We start from the raw sequence: 18998 nt of genomic DNA, 5'->3' as shown, positions 1-18998 counted from the left end.
AGGTACTGAGGATTAATACACACTTCTGCTCTTTTGGATAATGATGGAGCTCTGAGGCACAGAGGAATTCTTTTCAACATCAGACTCACGATACTTGTTAATAGGACTATTTAGTTCTTGGTTTTGGTCTTTTCATAGCTTTTTATTTTCTAATGAGAAAGAAAGTACAGTATTAATACGAGCCCGATCCTTCAAAGCCCTTACATGCTGCAATGTGAACATTTTTTGAACTTGTGAACCTCTGGTGGTACTTGGCACATAAAAACCAGTCAGACACACATTGTGCAGTACTCTGGATCAAAAATGATGAGACGTGACTCATTATAACACGGCACAAAGTAGGTTTATTCCTGTCTGGGTGCACTGCTTGATGGCGTCACCGCTCGGCCCATTTGGTCTGAATAATCAAGCCAGGGTACACTGCAGACTGGACACGGCTGATAAACGCGAGCGCTCCTCAGTGATCGCTCTTCTCGTAGCCGTCGGGCAGAGGATTAGTGTGAGGGTTGTGGAACAGACTGTGGTTCCCGTCGCCCCAGGGAAATTTCTGGGAAGGAGAGAGAGATCATTCACCTTATTTTCCGTTAAAGTAAATCATGCTGGGGGGGGGGAGTAAAAGAGTGTGAGCGAGGACTCTCTACCTTGGTGCGGACACGCAGGTGAGAATATGGCACGAATTCCGGCTGCTCGTGCGAATGCTGCTGCCCCTTCAGGTGAGCGTTGAGCCAGGAGACGGCGACGCCGGGTACGGCCACCACAAAGGTCAGTATCTTCCAGGTCTTCACTGTGGGGAAAACACCAACAACAACCAGGGAAAGAACAAGGCTGAAGTATCAAACATAGTGGCTGCTCCTTTTTAAAGCCCATACCAGTAATACATCTAGTTCATGCCAAAGGAGCAGGCACGTGCGGGCCGGCTGCCTAGTCTGCGGACAATCCTGTCAACAAAAAAGACTCAAAATACGTTTCCACGTGACTCTGTGGAGCCTCTGATGCATGTCGGTTGTATTGTGTTGTGAGAGTCATGACGACACACTAACTTTTCCCCTCATGGCTCGAGTGCGACGCAGCAGCCAACACGCGAGCGACGGCCGGAGCGAGAGACATCTGCAGCGGACGAAAGGAGGCGGCTTTGATTCACCATTGCACATCTTCGAGGTACACACACAGTTATAAATATACATCAGGCCACGATAGTGGACGATAATGTAATGAACAAAAACAAAAAAAGGTATAACTCAACTTTATACACGTGTATTTTGAGGTCAAAGCCCAAAAAAACCCAACAAATCCATGCTATAATGTCAAATACAGAGAAGCTCTATGTATCGAGGGTTGAGGCGAGGCCTAACAGTAAAAGTGTATGAAGAGTGGTGGTAACACTCCTCCAGCTGAAATACAAGAAAGTCCGGTGAAAACTTACTGTACTCACGGCAGGCGATATTTCAATATGTTCTGTTGATCTCTCTTTTTTTTTTTTTTTAATACCCCCCTCGTCAAATGCTCCCTGGTAGTATTGTTTGTCCTTCAGTCTGTCCTGAGCTGAACTCGGTGTGTTAGAAACTCCTCCCCGTGTCCGTCTGTCCCTGCGCCAAGAAACAGTTTATATTTGGTCAAGTGCAAAGGCGCGTTGGTGTGTGACGGAGAGGGGGGGTGAGGACGGGGGGTGTTGGCGCTGTGGAGGAATGCTGGGCCTGCATTATGAAGAATAAAGAGCAGACATGGGCCTGATGAATGAATACGTCAATGGAGAGAGGGGCCTCGTAGTCTGAGTTTGCAGTGATTTTTTGTTAAAGAGCAGCAGTGACAAGACAGTCGACGCAGTCTCATCTGTGGGATGCATATGCAAAATTATATTTTGTTTCAAGATAAGATAAGAATTTATTAATCCCATGCCAGGGAAATTCTCTTGTGACAGCAGCAGGAAGAGTCAAGGCAAAAAATTGTTAAAAATATAATAAAGTGTACAATAAAAATAGAAGAAAACAGACTATGAAAGAAATGTATACATTTTATACAGAGTGCAAGTGTTGCCCTTGTGATGGATGACTAAGATGTGCAGTGGTTTGGTTTTGATTTTTTTTCGTGTGCACATTTTAATTCATTACATAACAAAACCCTGATAACAATGATAACACATGTAACACTTTTATATACGGTGGCCCTGAAGGTCAAAACACGAACACATTTTACAAATTACAACAACTATCAATTATTAAACTACACTCTTTGCTCTAAGCTGTAGAGTGTTACTTGATAAATAATTTAGTTTAGTAATCACAACCTAGAATTATGACCATTCATGATATGGACATTTCTATGAAAAAACATGTATTTGTTAAAACGAATAAACAAGTTTTTTTATTGTAATTCATAATATCCACCAGTTGGGGCAGTGTTGCTATGAGTAAACGGTCTGTACAGTAAATGCTGATTTAAGTCCTGAGGCAACTTGGGTCACAGGCTCACTTCTGCCGAGGGCTAATTGCCTTTTTGATTTTTAATTTTGATTTCAAAGTACTTTCATATAACTATCTGGATAAAAGGCGGTGTCTGCAGTGTTTTTCCTGATCTTCGCACCACAAGTCGCGCCTCTGTCGTCTCTCTCTCTCTCTCTCTGGTCTGTCTGGGCACATTCAGGCTGCAGTGCAAACAGGAGTTCCGAGCCAGCAGTGATGTCAGCCGGTCTCAACGTCTGGCACTTGTGTTATTGTGGGCAGATGTGAAACACCATCTCACTCTGAGGGGCTCTGTGCGCCGACATGTGTACTGGTGCGCAGACGCACAATGTGTGTGTGCTGCTGCAGGAGCTGGTGAGGCCACAATCTCGGGTATATTTTTCCGCATATGCAATAGGTTATGTTTGTGCTGCAATATTCAGACCGTGATATAATGTGTCGGGCTATTTCTTTATGCGTAGTACTGTAAATTCACGGAAACCTGGAAGGGACCAAAGCGAGATCTCGCAAGACTTTCATTGGTCAGTTCAGCACGGCACGGGAACCAGCAACAAACCGGACACGATAACGGAGCGCACGCACACACCTGTCGGAGAGGTTTATAGAGTTTGATTTTGAGATATAAAGACATGAAATCTGTGATCGACGTTAGACCCTCTTCTAACATGAGTGAGGGACATCTGAAGAGACCGCTCAGCTCAAGGGGACACTCCTCATTGGCAACCAACTGCTTCAGTTACGTTACAGCTTTTGCGGGATCTCGCAAAAGTACGTCTCTCTTTTTCCCCAACCTTCCAGGGCTCCCTAGTTAATTAGCCTACCGATTATAATTACAAACACTTTAAATAGTGGGTATGAGTATTAGTATGAAGTTAGCTAAAGGGGAACAAACTAAGGTCCATGTACCTTATCTTTCCCGCTTATCCTTTGAGGGTCGTGGAAGACACCGGAGTGGCCTTCGTGCTTTGCAGAAACATCGGGACAAAGGACGCCTGCACTTGTACAGAATGAAGATTACAATTCCGGAGAGGAGCAATTTGTTTCGAGACGGAGAGGATAGGGCACACAGGGTTAATTGGGACAAGGCATATTCGAGGGAAGCATCCATCAGAGCTGAGTGTGGTGTAGAAGAAGAGAAGTGTAAAGTGAACTAAACTAGGGTCTTCTTCTTTTCGAGCTCTGGACCACGCTCCAGCGATGGCGGATGGGGCCAGTCAAAGAAGAACAAGGACATGAAGAAGAAGAAGAAGAAGAAGAAGATCCACACTCCACACAGGAACCCTCGTGTCCACACCTTCCTCCTGAGAGTCGGAACACAGCGGGCCTTTTGTTGCCACGTGCAGAACAAACTGATTCAACAGGTTTTTTCCACCCGAAGCCCCCGATGGAGAACATCACTTCCATCGGTGGGTGCCGAGTGACTTAGTTTATACACACGCAACAGCTGGAGGGGAAACGCTGTAGACTCAACACAGCAAAGTGCACGGGACACGGACGCACGGGGATGATGTGTAAATTAAAAAAGGTGGGTAATCAGAAGGTTAAACACACGTTTGGATGTATTTTTTTCTTTCTTTTGCTCTTCCTGACTTGCTCTTCTTCTACACCCTCAGAAGTTTACAGAAGAAGGGATTTAAATAATCCATTAAACTGAGTTCAGATGGGGTTACCACCCCCCCCCCCCCCCCCCCCCCGTCTGTATATATACTGCACCTGACGCCAAGAGAAAGACAACAGTGGACTGTGTGTGCGATGCAGTAAGTGTGTGTGATGTTGGACCGGGGTGCAAGCCGCCCGGTGCCAGTCGTAACAGTCTGTCCCGTCTCTCCCCGTGTAAAAAAAAACAAACAAAAAAACGGCGTGCCTCGCACTTTTCCGGGCACTTACCATATTCTTGCGTTCACTTCAGAGGAGCTCACATCTGAGCGCTTTATTGAATTTATACTGTTTTTTTGTTTGGGGGGGCAGAAGCGTCATGGCAACCATTCTTCATGGTGCTAATGATGAAGGGGCTCGCAGCAGGCTTCAGTGAATTGTGATCCAGTCATCATCTGCCATATGACAGTAAAGGTATGTCTGTCTGTTGACTCCCTGACGTGTGTTAAAGCTACACTGTGTAACATTTAGGAGAAGTTATTCACAGAAAATTGAATATATATTGTCCACAACTATGTGTCCATATGTATATAATCACAATGTTTTCTGTCAACTTTGAATGAGTTCGATATAGTCACATGAGGTGGACCCGACCTCCGTGTGAGTCTCCAGGCTTGCTGCGTCGTGTTGCACACAGTCGTTGCACAGAACGGTTCCAGAATATGTCGGGTTCGCGTTGAATTTCCGGACGCTGCCGGAAACCGGGAATGGAATCAGTGGCGCGCCGCCATAAAGTGTCCCCTGTCGGGCGCTCAGTTGGTTGCAGTTTGCAAACTTTACCACCAGGTGGCGCCAGAAAAGTAAGAAAATTTACACACTGTGGCTTTAAGTCTGATCTTACACATAATCCTGGGTTCATCCTGAAGCTCCGACCGACATGACAACCGCTGACCTTTCGTCTTTTCATGAAGGACACATAAGGACAGCACACACACACACACACACACAGATTGTTATTCCTATACATTGGCACGCACATTGTTTCTAATACGATAGACCGCGGTGAACACTGCCACCCAGATGTGTCTCCACAGACGCCGCCGCTCCACCTGCTCTCCGACTGTCCTCTGGTTAATGAGCCTGCACCGTCGACAGCCATCGGCTCTTCTTCTCAACGCGTTGACATCTCCTGGTGAAAAAAAAATTGACACTCTCCTTATGGATCTGTTTTTCGCTCTCTCTCCAACGCGCAGACGGATAAATGTTTAGAGGGGAGTCACGGGGCGAAGGGAGCCGTGAGTCAGACGTGCGGTTGTGTTATTGTGCTCGCTCGGTACCACCAGGGAAGAACGACGCGGTGGTCCGCCCCGGTTTTCCCGAGGTGGCCCTGAAAAACAACTGGGCCGCTCTTCAAAGCGTGACCATCATATGCGGTTCTCCAGTCAGACGTTTGCATTGAGCTTGAACGTTACGCGAAGCGGTGGCTGTTGAGCAGCGGGACCTCCCACGTCAGACGGCGTGAAGATGCTGGAGCCGGGCGCTGATAACACCAGGGGCTCGGCAGCAGACTGTACGCACACACTCCAAAGAGCTTTAAATGAGATTAGGACGCTCTGCTGTACAAAAGGCATGACGGCAAATTGTGTTTTAATTGAGGTGACGGCCGTCAGGGCCATTTCTACAGCAGTACAGTGTGTGTGTGTGTGTGTGTGTGCGTGTGTGTGTGTGTGTGTGTGTGTGTGTGTGTGCGCGTGCTTGTACAGTACCTGGCTCAGGTATCCCTCGACAGACGCATAAGCACAAAAATGATGTCATATTTAATCTGCAATTTCCTGAGTACTTTTTTCTCTCCAGGATATTTACGCTGCTTAAACAGATTCTGATTGTTTGCACTCATTATTTTTTTCCCCGGTATAATAACTTCTCCTTTTTCTCCGTTGACAGCAACACAAAAAACGTCTGTTATTGACGCAGGTGAGTTTGTAATGTATAAATATAATAATGTCCTTTTTTTTTTTTCTGTCTCGTTTTCAAGTTTGTTATTGGACAAGGACAAGTGCGTTTGAATCATGAGAATGTCTGTGATTCATTTATGTCTGTGTGTCTTTGTGTTTGTAAATGTTTGTGTGAGGAAGAGTTTCCTATATTTTGGGTTTCCATCCCACGAGGGTATAATTATGGAGCAAAACACTTCGGCGTGTGCTTGGAGATGCTCTCCCGAGGTGCTGTGGAAAGCCTCCTCACGGGGTGCAATCATCAAATTCACTTTTTCTGGTTCATATTTTTCTCTTTAATCTTTTACATCAACCCCCCCGGAGCACGTCACATTGCTATTTCACCACACACATATTACTTACAGAGAAATGAACTGATGAATCATTAATCCTCGAGTCACTGTGTGTCTTTTGTGTTAACAGGGCAACAAGTGGCAGAAAAGAGAGATCATCAAAGGGAGAGACATTTCTGACTAATCCTAAAAATATGAATGAGTAACTATGAGATGCATCTAATAACTCCAATTTTTCTGAGAGCTCACGCCAAACACAAGGATGGTTAAGAGAGGGTGTAAAACCTCACGTCTAGGAAATATTAAATGTGTGTGTGTACATTTTCGGCTGATGGAAATGGGCCTGAATGGGCATTTATCCTTGCCCAATCAGAACAGTGTGTGTGTGTGTGTGTGTGTGTGTGTGTGTGTGTGTGTTCAGAGGGCAGGGCAGGTCAGTGGGAGTGTATCAGGGTGAAAATCATATAAAAGACATCGGGGGGCTGTCATGTATTATAAAAACCCGTCCTTCTGTTTGTCTCTCAGTCCGTCCTCTGGTCCCTCCGCTCTCTGTGCTGCTCAGTTTGTTTTCTTGGTACCTGTTCTCTCTCTCTCTCTCTCTCTCTCTCTCTCTCTCTCTCTCTCCTCCATCATGCTGGTCCCAGCTCTGCTCCAGACCTCGCTGGTCCTCTGGTTGGCTCAGCAAACTCTGCAAGGCGGTAAGGGAAACACGGGAACACTCAAGTGAAGAGAGAAATCTGGTTGTTAACTGAAGATAATCACATTTTTAATGAAGTATTGTCTTCAGTTTTTGTCAAATTTGAGATAATAGTCTCCTAAAAGTTGAACCTTTAACAGATTTGAGTTTGTCAAAATATATGTTTCACTGTGCTGCGGTTGAAAAACATCTGATTAATGCTTCTGCTGGCATCTAACACAAATGAATGCCAAGTATAATCACTTAAAAATCATCATTTGATTGACGGATTTTTTTTACAGACATAATATATTTAGATATTTGATCAAAAATATAAATACTGAAACCATTTGGTTGAAAAGGAGAATATTGCTGCAAATATGGAATAGTCGTTAACATAAGTTTTGTCATCTCTTCTTGAAAGTTTTTAGTTTTGACCTTAATAAATACATACATTATTAACTGGCTGCACAAACCTAAATTTACTGTGCACATTTTCCCATTTAAATGTTGCCATAATTGTATATATCAACTTCAAGTCATGGCTGTATTTGTCATAATACGTTGATTGTGACATGTAGTAGTAATATGATTTCATACAGTCAGTGTCATCAGTGACTCACTCTCACCTACTTGTTAAATATCGTGTCAGTGAGATTGAGGAAGAGAGAAGCTCTGGACTCTGTGGGCTCCGACATCAGTGACGCCGCCAAGTCACCGCAGCTCTAATGTCTTTGAATCACAAAAATGTGACGACCAATCGTGAGAAGAACTAACACTCTCCACACAGTCGCTCTGATTTTTTTTTTTCATCCTCGGTTTCCATCAAAGGATCCTCTTTCTCATGAGACACTATGGCGACTTTTGCAATTGTCATCTGGGTGACACCTTATTGTGGATAGAGCTAAACGCTAATGCTAAAGTTGATCTAATATTAATGTCACTTAAATAGAAAAACTATACAGAAAAAATGGTATTTGTTATAAGACGTCAAAATATGTTGTCATGCTTCTAATTAAATGTAAGACATTAGTATATATATGGACAGTTAAATCATGGATGACATATAAAATATATGATAAAAAATTATGATTGTAAGGTTAATTATATATTTTGTTTAATAAAAATCACAAATATCATGTGACTTCAATAATATGATTTTTGAAATAACATTTCTGTGAATATTAAGGACCATTTTACACCAGTATTTTACATTACATACATTTCATTATATTCCTTTAAGCAGACGCTTTTGTCCAAAGCAACTTACAATAAATATTCATTTGAATTTATAAATTCAATTTACAGAACAAATTGTCACAGACTTGATTTTGTTTTTCAGGGGTTAAACCTCAGAGTGTATCCTGGGGGAGAGTGCTGCCAGCCAGAGGTACAGTATGTCACATGTGAATTAAATGCCATTTCATGTTTTACCCAATATGTACTTCAGGACTTTTGCTGACAACAAACTCAAGTCAAATGACTTTTTTGTATTAACTTGAAATGTATTTATTTGTATGTATTTAATTTTAATGTGTTTTGTTTATTCTTCAGGTGTTGGCGTTGGAGTAAAACCTGGAGGTCAGTTGTTTTTCTCAGCATTCATTAAAACTCTTTTTTTAATCACCTTTCATAATGACACACAATTATGAAATAAATAAACAGTTTTTGGAAAAGAGGCATTTTGAAATAAAAGGTCTATAATGACACAAAAATATCAGAAAATTCATCATATGGTTATGGAATTTAACAATAACTGAACTATTAAATATTGACCATTTAAAGAATTCCATGGTTTTAAATATTACATTTTTGAACTTTAGTTGCAGGTGCACTTGGAGCTCTGGGGAACCGATATGGCAGCAAAGCAATGAAGACTGGACGTACGTTCAACTTTCCTTCTGCACACTGCACGTTCTTCCATATTGCTTTTACGTCAGATAAGTCATGTCTGTATTTTTATTTTTTGCTTCTCTTTAAACATCAGTTGGACGTTTTACTGGGGCTCATCTTGGCACTGGTAAGTAGCATTCGTTAACCTGTATGACTGACTAACAGCTAATTCTTCTAGAATGTCTAAATTCTCATTGATGATGCAGATTCTGCTGTTCAACAACAGTGATGTTTTGGCATTATTATTTTTACAGGAGGTTACAGATCTCTTGGACTCGGAGGTAGAACAGGTCTCAAGCAAGGAGGATATGGAGCCCAGGGAGGATATGGTATTTCAGCTCTTATAAAACCCTCACACCCTACTTGTCTTTTTCTTTTTCTTACATTCTTTTGACTTCTGTTGTGCATGACCTATGTGTTCCATGTGGTAAATGATGCGTGTTTCTTGTGATTGTAGGTGCCGGCCTTGGCGCAGGAATGCCACTGGGGACTGGACTTACTAATGGACTGGGACTGGGCTTGGGCCAGGGAGGGAGACGAGGTAAGACAGATGCCTCCTCCATGGGCGCCTACGCATTGGACGATTTGCGGGCACACCCAACTGGGAGGACACCCCGAGGCACTACATTGTGGAACAGTAAAGTTACTTGGAGTTGTGTTGCTATCTGGATGATCTGACTAATGTTCAAGACAAGGGTGAAGACAAATCTTCAATAAACAGTGGGGAAATCTTGACCTCTGTGTTTTTATGTCTTGACAGCTTACGGTGCTGGCCTCGACACTGTGCCAGGTAAGTCATCATTCTGTTTTTTCCCACGTCTTCTGAGCAGTGTTTTCCCAGATGAGAGCTTACACAGCAAATTACAAATTACACTCTCTGCAATCGCCCCTGCTTGTTTGTTTGATGAATCTCAGCTAGGTGGCACTTTGTCATTGTCCGTGAACTTGGGTGTATGGCGCAGGTCGCATCTCTGCAAATAAATAGATGTGTCCTTGTAAAACGGAGAACAAAATCCGGGGCACTTGTGATGAAGTGTGTGTTTGTCTGATTTAAAGATCTGCTCGCTGTCCTCTGAACTCCGCTCTTTGTTTCCCGGCCAGGGTACGGAGCCTTGGGTGCCATGGGTTATCCCAGAGCCCGACCAGGTACAGTAGGTGGTGAATCATGACTTCTGTCAGGCCACACATTACTTCTTCCATTCAGTTTCTGTGAATGTCCTTGTACAACAGTTTTGTACAGGGACAATGGAAGTCAGTCAGAGTTGGGGGTGTTGGGCTGCGTCTGTGTCAGTTTGCATGCTGAGTAAAGTCAATGACAGTCCTCTCTTATCTGCTGTCGTTAGGAATTGGACTTGGCTATCCCAATGGACAGAGGACTGCGGAACAAATACCCGGTAAAGCCTCCACCGCAGCCACCGGTGGTGTTTGTGTTTGTCTGTCCCTGTCTGTCCTTTGTTCTCCGTGTGTTCGTTGTCTGTGAAATGAGTTGTTTCATACTGTGTGTGTTGCATGTTGCATGAGTTCTGCAGCTCTTGCTGCCACAGGACCTGTCTGTGAGTTCTATCTGTGTGGAGCACCTAGTTCAAACTACGACAACTTTGAACTGAATGCACACTAACAACTTGATGATGGTCAGATTGCGACGAAACTATTGAAAGGTGTGTTTTGCGCCATTAGGTGAGAAATACATTTTTGTAGCACCAAGATTTCTGCTCATTTATTTGGCCACAAAAAGAAATCGTTCAAACACCCGTGGGACCTGTGCGCCATGAAATTATTGCTCTGGTTCACAGTAAGTGGTTATAGGTTGAATGCGAATGTCCATAGTTTCTCTGTGCTGCGAAAGTGTAATTGTCTCAAACTGTTGGCAAATGTTCATTTGTCGTGTAGGTTTCTGCTTCCATACCTCATCTGTGTCTCACGAGGCTTTGTCTTTGTCGCACACTGATGCCGTCTGAGTCAGTCCGTGTCTTTGTCTTGTGCTGTGACACTTGTGTGGTGTGTTTTACAGCATTTCATTAACTGTTTGTGACGGCAACGCGTTGTTGTCATGTCATGTTTCATGTGTCGATGTCATTGCACTGTTGCAATGAGACGTATGTGTCCGTCCGGGGGGTCCCAAAGCTTCAGTTGTGTGTTGTCCCTCTTGCCGTTTCAGTTCCTCATTAGAGCGACTTTTCTTTTTTTTTAAACTGGGCTAATTTCAGGCCATAATGGATTCATTTGGTCTTGAATTACCTCCATTTGCGTGCTGATTACTCTAGGGATGATGTGTTATATTGCAAGCAATGCTCTGATACACACATCAGTAAATTCAAAGTAGTCCTTTTGAATTGCAGTAACATTTTGCAACTGGTCACCACAGTGTGCTGTCGACCCTTCAAAAGAAACACTGTTGTCTCTCAGTCAAAAAGAAGTCATGAATGCATGATATTTCTCTGCCAGGTGTGTCTGCAGCAGATCTGGGTGGACCAGAGCTGGCCAGTCTGGGCCAAGCTGCACAAGATCTGAAGAGTCAAAAGAGCAGAGCAATTAATCCCTTACACGGAAGACGGGACAGAACTCTTGGACCTGAATTGCCAATCGTAAGAGACAGCATTCTTGGTCCCACTGCACCGGAATTGCAGGCGGGAGGAGATGTCAAAAGCCTCCATGCAGTAATCAAGTCATCAAGTCTCGGATCTGCAATACCTCTTGATAAACCGAGCAAAAATCATGGTCTTGGAGAAAGTTATGACCCTACAGGTTTGGAAAGACAGAGCACCACAAGCCACGGAGCGGCACTGGCCGCTGGAGGAGGAGTAAGACATCAGCTTCCTTTTAGAATAGACAACATCGGAATCCCAGACTCTGCTTCCTCTCAGGTGCAGAGTGCCAGAGACTATGGTTTGTCTTTTCAACAACATCACAGAGACAAAAACTGCAGATCCACTGGTGATTTTTCGCACCTAGCGGAAATCAATCGCCACGAGCTTTTGGGATCAGAAAGGACTCAAGGTTTAATGCCTAAGTCTCACCTCGGTAAAGACGGCAAACATCTCGGACACGCAGCCGCGCGAGCACAAAGCGAGAAAACCTACCCACTGCCTCTTTCTCAAACTCCAGATGCCAGAGGTAATATACTCTCTCTTCCAAAAGGTCAAAGAACTGGAGGCTATTTATCTGCTGCAGCAGACAGACAGGGTGTCAGAGACCTCGGGCTTGTGACTAAAGACCCAAATGGGCTTAGAATTCGCGGCACTGTTGCTGTAGTATACCCTAGTCACGGTTCTCTAAATCTCCAAGGAAGGGGAAGCTATGGACCGGTAGTCCCATTTGCAAGTGAAACCCTAAGTGTAGGCATTGTCTCGGTGGAAGGGCAGGGAGCTAATGGTTTTGCCGCAGGTGGTCAGGAAGCAGAGCACCTTTATCACGCTGAACTCAAAGTCAAAGAGCCCAAATTTCTCAGTATCCCTAGGCAGACTGACATGAATTACCATGCAACACGTAAGAGCAAAAATCTTGTCTCTTTTTTTTCACCATCTCAGTCTCTTCCTCCCTTTTTTTTTCATGGTGCTCTCTTCAAGTCTATATTAAATGTGTCTCTTAAATTCCCCAATCGTACAAGTAATCCACTTGGGTAACTACAGACATGGTTATTGGCCTTTCATTTTGTTCAGGCGTCTAGACAAATCTATTTTCAGATGACCCTGCTGAAAATGTTTGGCCTTGTTTTTATATTGCTTGTAACAAGTAAATACTCTTTGGCACTTTGTGTATCTTGGGCAGATTGGATGGCTACCGGATACTGGAAAAACAAAATGCAATCAAGAAGCTTTAGAGCGTTTCCGATTGGTACCTTTAGGTTTGTGCACGTGTCTCTCTTTGATTAGTGGGCCCGGCGGCTGGAGTGACCAGTGGTACTAATGGCGTCTCTGTCCCACGTTTGCATGGCTGGAGAATCGGAGCAATCGTCAAGTATTAATTATTGAGAGGTTAAATCGTCTGACAGATCCTTAAAAAGAGCAAGGATCACTTTCCTGGTTTCTAGGCTTTGAAAGTGTCATCTGCATGCCCCTGCATGTCTGCACTGGTTTGTATTTGACACTGTTTGCCGTCAAGTCAGAAGTAATGTGCGTGTTCATGTCGGCAGTCTGAGACTCTCAGTAGCTTGACACTACGATTGTCTCAGTTGTCAAAGTTCTAAAAATGAAATCTTGCCTTCTACTAATCTGTGCTGGTTAATCTTCATATATATATAATTTATTTTACTATGGTTGGTACACATCAAGCACACTGTGAACCTTGAGCCTTTATCTACAATTTGTTGGGGTTTTATTCGACGTAATAACAAGTTTGTGTTTCTGAGATTGGTCCCCGTATTGTAGAAATTGCTCTGCTGTGAGCAAATTGGTAAGACCTTGTGCATCCAACAATATCTCCGCGTCTCATTGTGTGTCTGTCTGGTTTGCCTGTGTCTCATGGACTGTGTTTCAGGTTGGTCACATTCTCTTATTTTGAAGGTCCACAACATCTGGCGATGTTAGGATTTCAGTCCAGGAAAGTCACTCGAGGAGAGATGTTGACATTTGGAGTTTGACTCCTTGTTCCGCTGTCTGCAGCACACGTCAAACACTCGTTGACGGCAAATCGTGTGTCTGGAAACTACTGCACAAGGACTTTCAACCAAATGATATAATAATTATGATAATAAACTGACCAGTAGAGCTCAAATCTGCAGATCCCAGTGGTCGAGAGAGAAAATATCAGGTCCATAAATCCGAAAGGTGCAAGGCCGTTTGAGGCCTTAGATATTGGGTGACTTGCCACAAATGTTGGTACTAGTGTTTTATAAAAACTATTGAAGGTCACACTGAATTATTTATGCTGAGCTTGTGCTGACTTTCTCCACAGGGTATACTGGTGGAGCAGGAAACTATCTGGGAGCAGGCCAGGGCAACGGGGGCTACGGAGCAGGTGACACTCTTCACACAAGAAAAGCCACCAGTCACATTTAGCGGCTGGAGATGTTGATGTATATTTACGCTACCCTGTAGTTAAGATTTCCAATGCCCCCTGCCCGCAGGTCTGGGACAGGGAGCCTACCTGGGCGGTGCTGCTGGCAAACTTGCAGGTAAGCACAAAACATTTTCAATGTTTCACTATTTACACATGCACTGTGCCCTAACTCCCCACTGTCTGTAAAATACATTTTTTCAGCTGCTGCTGCACTTGGACAGGGTGCGTATCCTCAAGGTGGTGCAGGTGAGTCAACTGGCCAAGTTTCGGATATTTTCTGTCATCTGACGCAACTTGCATCCTTTCCTTTCGTCAGCCCTTCAGTCTTTACTGAACAATGCGTATTCGCTTCTGTGCCAAGAAGTTAGACGAGCAGGACTTTTGCATGGAAATCAGTACGAGGAAATATGCTTCTGCTGTCATATATATCAACACTGATATCCTCTGTTAAACAAATCCTGGTATGCTTTGCATGTGTGTGTCATCACAGGCTATGGGGACGGAGTAACAGGATACCTGGGTGCTGGAGCAGGCAACGGCTACGGTAAGTGTCAACTCATTAGGGCAACTCATGCGCCGAGAAAAATAAAAATCCTGCCAGTCAGACTGTTCGAGTTACAGAAAGGAAACCCAGAACGCAATTTAAAACCAGAGAACCAAAACTTTCACGAATGACCGAGAATCGTTCTCAAAGCTCTTCGGTGTCAGAGGGCGGAATCTGCATCCGAGCCGTGACTGACGGGAGCGAAGATATTCAGTCGAGACGGGACGATCCCACTGTGTTCAGTGGCTTTCTTTGTTCTGTTCCCCACTGCAGGTGGAGACGCTGGTGCAAAAGCTTTGGCTGCAGGTACAGGCCGTGCCTGCATAAGGCTGTTTTGGGTGTTCTCACTAGAAAAAGTCAAGTATAAAAGTCAATCCAAAGGGTCGGCTTAGAAATTCTGTTTTACAGTTTTTTCCTAACAAACAGCCCTTCCTCCCAGCAGGCTACGGGAACGGCTACAGCGACGGCTACGGAGCGGGTGAGTGCCGTCGAATTAAAATATGGAGGAAATGTGCAGCACTGTGAGAGTACTTAGAGAGTCAAAGGCTCACGGACGTAATTATAGTGCTGATTAGAACTATGTTTCAGGCCTCGGTTACCCTGCAGAGTTAGCTGACGGGGCTGAGAGCAAAGCTGGAAAGCGTAAAGGTAACCAGTTATACCCAGTCATAACCAGTTTTTAACCAGTCATAACCGGTTATAACCAGCCATAACCGGTTATAACCAAGTTTTAACCAGCTGAAACCCATAACAGCTGACGGCATTAACCCGTAGACGCTTTACCTGCTACAGCTGACAAATGAAAAAAAAATAAGAGGCCATGAGAGGATCAACACCTCCTATGCGGGACATGTCCAGTTTGGTCTTTTATCCACTGGGTGTAGCTGCTGTCTCTTATTTGTGAAGGCTGACCACTTTAACCTGGTCGCTTCTGACTTCCTGCCTCGTGTAGATGCTTTTATTTCCCGCACAGTTTTTCTTCTTCCCGTGAGTCGGTTAATGAAGCAGCAGTTGTGTGACCTCCATGTTCACACCTTCTTTTCTTTTTTTATGTCCAGCCCTCAGCACAGGAGGCTACGCCGGCCAGGTCCAGGGGGCATATGGTAAGAGATTTAAGGATTGGATTAGGCAGCATCACGCAAAACGCTGTGCGTTTCCTCTGGCTGCCACACAGACTGTTGAAGATAAACCAACACTTGGAAACACTCAGAAGCCCAGAGAGAGTGATCTCCTCCACCAAGGCCGCACGGTTCATTCATATTGAACGAGTGGATACAGATAATATGAACAAACAACTGATAAGATAAGAAAAGACAAAGGGGAAAATAAGTTTACAACAAACACTCTGCACGAACGTGTTTCTTTCCAAAAAGCCCATCACTGAAGCCCCTCTTGTCTCCTCAGGAGCACTCGGGGCGGGACTGGAATCAACTGGTGGCAAATACGGTGAGCAGCGCTGACATGACCTCATCCCTTCTGTCACACTATTAGTCAGGCTTCAGTCGAAGTGGCTTTCCAGCCACGCGTGAGTCAGACTCGAACTGGTGGACGACGACAGAGGCCGGGCTGACGCCCCCTCTGCAGATGAAAGGGTGAAAAGAGAGAAACGATATGAGTCAGTTTGGCCAATTCTGACAGATTTCTTCTTTTTTTTTCCCTTACAGGGGGAGGAGCTGCTCAGGTTCCTTATGGCAATGCTCCGGTGATTCCTACCGGACTGGAAGGTAGGAGCTGCTTGTGTTTGCAAATAGAGTACATCACCACTACATCACATAGTGAGTCAAAATCAACCGTAGGTACATAATAAAAAGTTCTACCAATGGCCACTGAGAATGGTGCTTTCTGATTGGCTGGCAGGTGTCCGTTAGAATCACAGAACAGCCGTCATTTGTGTTTGGCATAACTTCTTGTTCTCGCCAAATGTTGGCTGAGAAGATCAATATCGCTGTCGCCCTTCTACAGTTAAAATGTAGCAGCACATGTTATAACTTTAATGTAATGTAAAGTTTGCTCTTGGGCTTTTGTAAAGTGATAAAGCTGATAGACGGATCTAGCTTTCTCCAACTGTTTCTAGTGTTTTTGCTCCGCTAAGCTGACATGCCACTAGCTCCGGCGGCATACAGTATATAAGTACCTCAAAAAATGTGAGAATGACGTCGACCTGCTCATCTGACCTCTGCAACAAAGACCACAACCCACAATGATACTTCTCCCGACGCCCGACAATAACGGATTCCCCTCTTCGGCCCCCACGACAGGAAGCTTTGGTGTACATGGTGATTTGATCTGGTGAAAGGAAGTCAAGTCATTTAAGTGGCGTGGTCGGTCACAATGCTGCACGATACCGATATCACAACTAGAATGGCACTCAGGAGAGGGCAGTACCTCCGCCAAGGCCCGACGGTCCCATTAAAATCCAATCAAGCTCAACTGAATTTTTTAAAATCGGTTCGATAGTTTTTGAGTAATACTGCTGACAATAAAAACAAACCGACCGACATGAAAAACAACCTTATAACTTCCTTGGCAGTGGTCATAAAAATCCCCCCCCCCCCCCCCCCCCCGGTGGATTAATGGAGCAAACAACAACTGCGAGTTATAAAAACCTCACAACGTTCTCGTACGTTTTTTCGTGCCACACTCGCTCGTCCTGTCAGTTGACCACACAACCTCGCAGATTAAACAGACCCCCTTTTTTTCCTCCCCCCCCCCCCTTAGGTGATGGTGGGTATCCGTACTCTGCTCAGTCGCTCAGCCTGAGCGCTGAAGGTGCCAAAACCGCCAACAAATATGGTGAGAAAGAGTCACTGTGTGAGTGTGAGAAACGGTGCGATGGAAAAAAAAAGAAAAAGAAGTGCAGGGGTGTTGCCTTTAGTTGTCTTGAAAACCCACAGGCAACAGTGAAAACAGATGAAAAAGATAAAAGGCAAATGAATAATTTAGCACCGATTTTTCACAATTGTCATGAATTCAGGCAGAGAAATCAGATTCTACGTGAGAAATCTCTGTCTTTTGATCTGAAAAGAGGCCGTGCTGTGTGTGTGTGTGTGTGTGTGTGTGTGTGTGTGTGTGTGTGTGTGTTTGTGTGTCGCTCAGTGTGCCGTATCTTCATTGTTGCTCCTACTCGAGTCAAAGTATCTACATGTTTTCTGTGTCGTTCCTAATCTTATAACGTCTTAACCTTGACATGTGATGAGTCAGTCCCCACACACACACACACACACACACACACGCGCGCACACACTCCTTCAGCTGTTTCTCCAGCCCCTCCTGAAGTCGGTACACGAGTCACGACGTGAACATATTGTGCGTATTAATCTTCTGTCCGGGGCTGTAACAGTGCGGTATCTTTTGCATGTGTTTGATAAGGTTACGGCGCACAGCTGGGAGCGGCTCAAGAGGCCTTGGGTAAGCAAGAAAAAAAACCCCTGACGCTCTTTGGTAACCCGTCATCATATCGGTGGCTGCACACATTTGGCCGTGCCCGCACAAACAGCTTTCACATCAGATTATTGTTGCATGTGTCTGAGTATTACAAGTGAAGCAAAGCTATTTTTGGAAAGAATGAACTCGTGTGCGCACGATTGTCCTTGTTACTACATGTGCTGTAAGTATAAATTGCTTGCACATAAAAAAAAAAAACAACCTACAGCTGCATGCATTATGGATTATTTTCCACTTAAGGGTGTGGAGCCGGCGGAGGGAGAGGCTGAGTCCTCTAATGAAAGGGGGAGAGCAAGACCTTTCCTCTTGTTACGCACATTTCTCACATAGACTTGTGTCGATCCTTTCACAGGAGAGCAGCCGGGCAAATACGGCGGAGTGAACGGTGCCCATGGAAATGGATACAAAGGTGAGCATGAAGGTCCAGTTCAAACATCATAAAACTCTTATGAGATTCTCACTTTTTTACTCGTCTTTTCTTGACTGTGTGTCTTTGTGTCCCCCCCCCCGTCCCTCTCTGTCTCCCCTCTCCAACCAGGCTAAGTCCGACGAGCTGAACGTCTGCAAAGTGGATCGTTGCCATTATGTGTTCACTGTAATGTGTTTTGAAAACTTCTCTTTTTTTTTTATTTGAATGTGTGTTTCCGTCCATTTTGTCCCATTGTGTTGTTGGTTTTGTCTTGTTCTTTCTCAAACCTCCCTCTTTGTCTTTTCTCTGTAAGGGGACATTTGTTACCCATGTCTGTGTGTCTCTCTGGTCCGGAACCTGCAGTGCCCCACCTGTCTTATAATGTCAATGCTGGGGGGGGGGAAAAAATCGATGATGAACATAAACAGATGATAAGTGCAAGAAACATTGTGCCTATGTTTTGAAATTCCTGTTAATATGGGTATTTACTGTTTTAATCCAATAAATTATACGTCCAGCGGTGCTGAATTGAAGAGTCAAAACATTTTACATGATGTTAACCTGAAGGCTTTTGTTCTATTTAATAGCATCAGCGACACCTCATTTTTGCACACAGGAAGTTTTACCACTTCCTTCCTTGTGGCAACGTCGCCTGAGACGAACTGAAGAGCAACACTGAAATCAAAACTAAA

General features: G+C 44.4%; 2 protein-coding genes across 9 annotated transcripts; one reads left to right on the top strand and one right to left on the bottom strand.

The window, feature by feature from the left end:
* Positions 1-324: 324 nt before the first annotated feature.
* On the bottom strand, positions 325-1588 carry LOC118288819 (cytochrome c oxidase subunit 6A, mitochondrial). Of its 2 annotated transcripts, none has more exons than XM_047328072.1 (4): positions 1424-1588; positions 1041-1107; positions 642-784; positions 325-547 (listed from the first exon to the last, which is right to left on the bottom strand). In XM_047328072.1, exons 2-4 carry the CDS (start codon positions 1105-1107, stop codon positions 458-460), a joined length of 300 nt encoding a protein of 99 aa, XP_047184028.1. In that variant the 5' UTR covers positions 1424-1588; the 3' UTR covers positions 325-457. The 2 variants fall into 2 exon arrangements, with proteins under 2 accessions (XP_047184028.1, XP_035471219.2); XM_035615326.2 differs by having other exon boundaries at positions 1433-1582.
* Positions 805-18834, top strand: LOC118288809 (glycine-rich cell wall structural protein). 7 transcript variants are annotated; one of them, XM_035615308.2, is made up of 30 exons: positions 805-1158; positions 2641-2813; positions 3637-3984; positions 4428-4529; positions 6000-6029; positions 6473-7040; positions 8361-8408; positions 8573-8599; positions 8842-8901; positions 9006-9038; positions 9166-9240; positions 9369-9452; positions 9672-9701; positions 10013-10057; positions 10255-10305; positions 11357-12025; positions 13805-13867; positions 13977-14024; positions 14111-14155; positions 14400-14453; positions 14727-14759; positions 14893-14931; positions 15042-15101; positions 15512-15556; positions 15858-15899; positions 16118-16177; positions 17172-17246; positions 17823-17861; positions 18250-18306; positions 18436-18834. In XM_035615308.2, exons 6-30 carry the CDS (start codon positions 6830-6832, stop codon positions 18438-18440), a joined length of 1998 nt encoding a protein of 665 aa, XP_035471201.2. In that variant the 5' UTR covers positions 805-1158; positions 2641-2813; positions 3637-3984; positions 4428-4529; positions 6000-6029; positions 6473-6829; the 3' UTR covers positions 18441-18834. The 7 variants fall into 7 exon arrangements, with proteins under 7 accessions (XP_035471201.2, XP_035471200.2, XP_047184024.1 ...); XM_035615307.2 differs by having other exon boundaries at positions 6000-7040; XM_047328068.1 differs by having other exon boundaries at positions 4428-7040; positions 14896-14931.
* Positions 18835-18998: the final 164 nt, after the last annotated feature.

This window comes from Scophthalmus maximus, chromosome 17 (genome assembly GCF_022379125.1).
Source record: "Scophthalmus maximus strain ysfricsl-2021 chromosome 17, ASM2237912v1, whole genome shotgun sequence".
NCBI lineage: Eukaryota > Metazoa > Chordata > Actinopteri > Pleuronectiformes > Scophthalmidae > Scophthalmus > Scophthalmus maximus.
Note: the sequence above shows the minus strand (reverse complement) of the source record. Positions and strands in the feature narration are given on the sequence as shown.

Bases quoted from the DNA above. Each gene is read 5' to 3' on its own strand.
- LOC118288819 (XM_047328072.1), bottom strand. From the start codon at position 1,107: ATGTCTCTCGCTCCGGCCGTCGCTCGCGTGTTGGCTGCTGCGTCGCAC. The intron at 785-1,040 runs GTTAGTGTGTCG...TTTTCCCCACAG, and splicing joins CTCGAGCCATGAGGGGAAAA to TGAAGACCTGGAAGATACTG. The intron at 548-641 runs GTAGAGAGTCCT...TCTCCTTCCCAG, and splicing joins ACCTGCGTGTCCGCACCAAG to AAATTTCCCTGGGGCGACGG.
- LOC118288809 (XM_047328067.1), top strand. From the start codon at position 6,830: ATGTATTATAAAAACCCGTCCTTCTGTTTGTCTCTCAGTCCGTCCTCT. The intron at 10,058-10,254 runs GTACAGTAGGTG...TGCTGTCGTTAG, and splicing joins TTATCCCAGAGCCCGACCAG to GAATTGGACTTGGCTATCCC. The intron at 15,102-15,511 runs GTAACCAGTTAT...TTTTATGTCCAG, and splicing joins CAAAGCTGGAAAGCGTAAAG to CCCTCAGCACAGGAGGCTAC.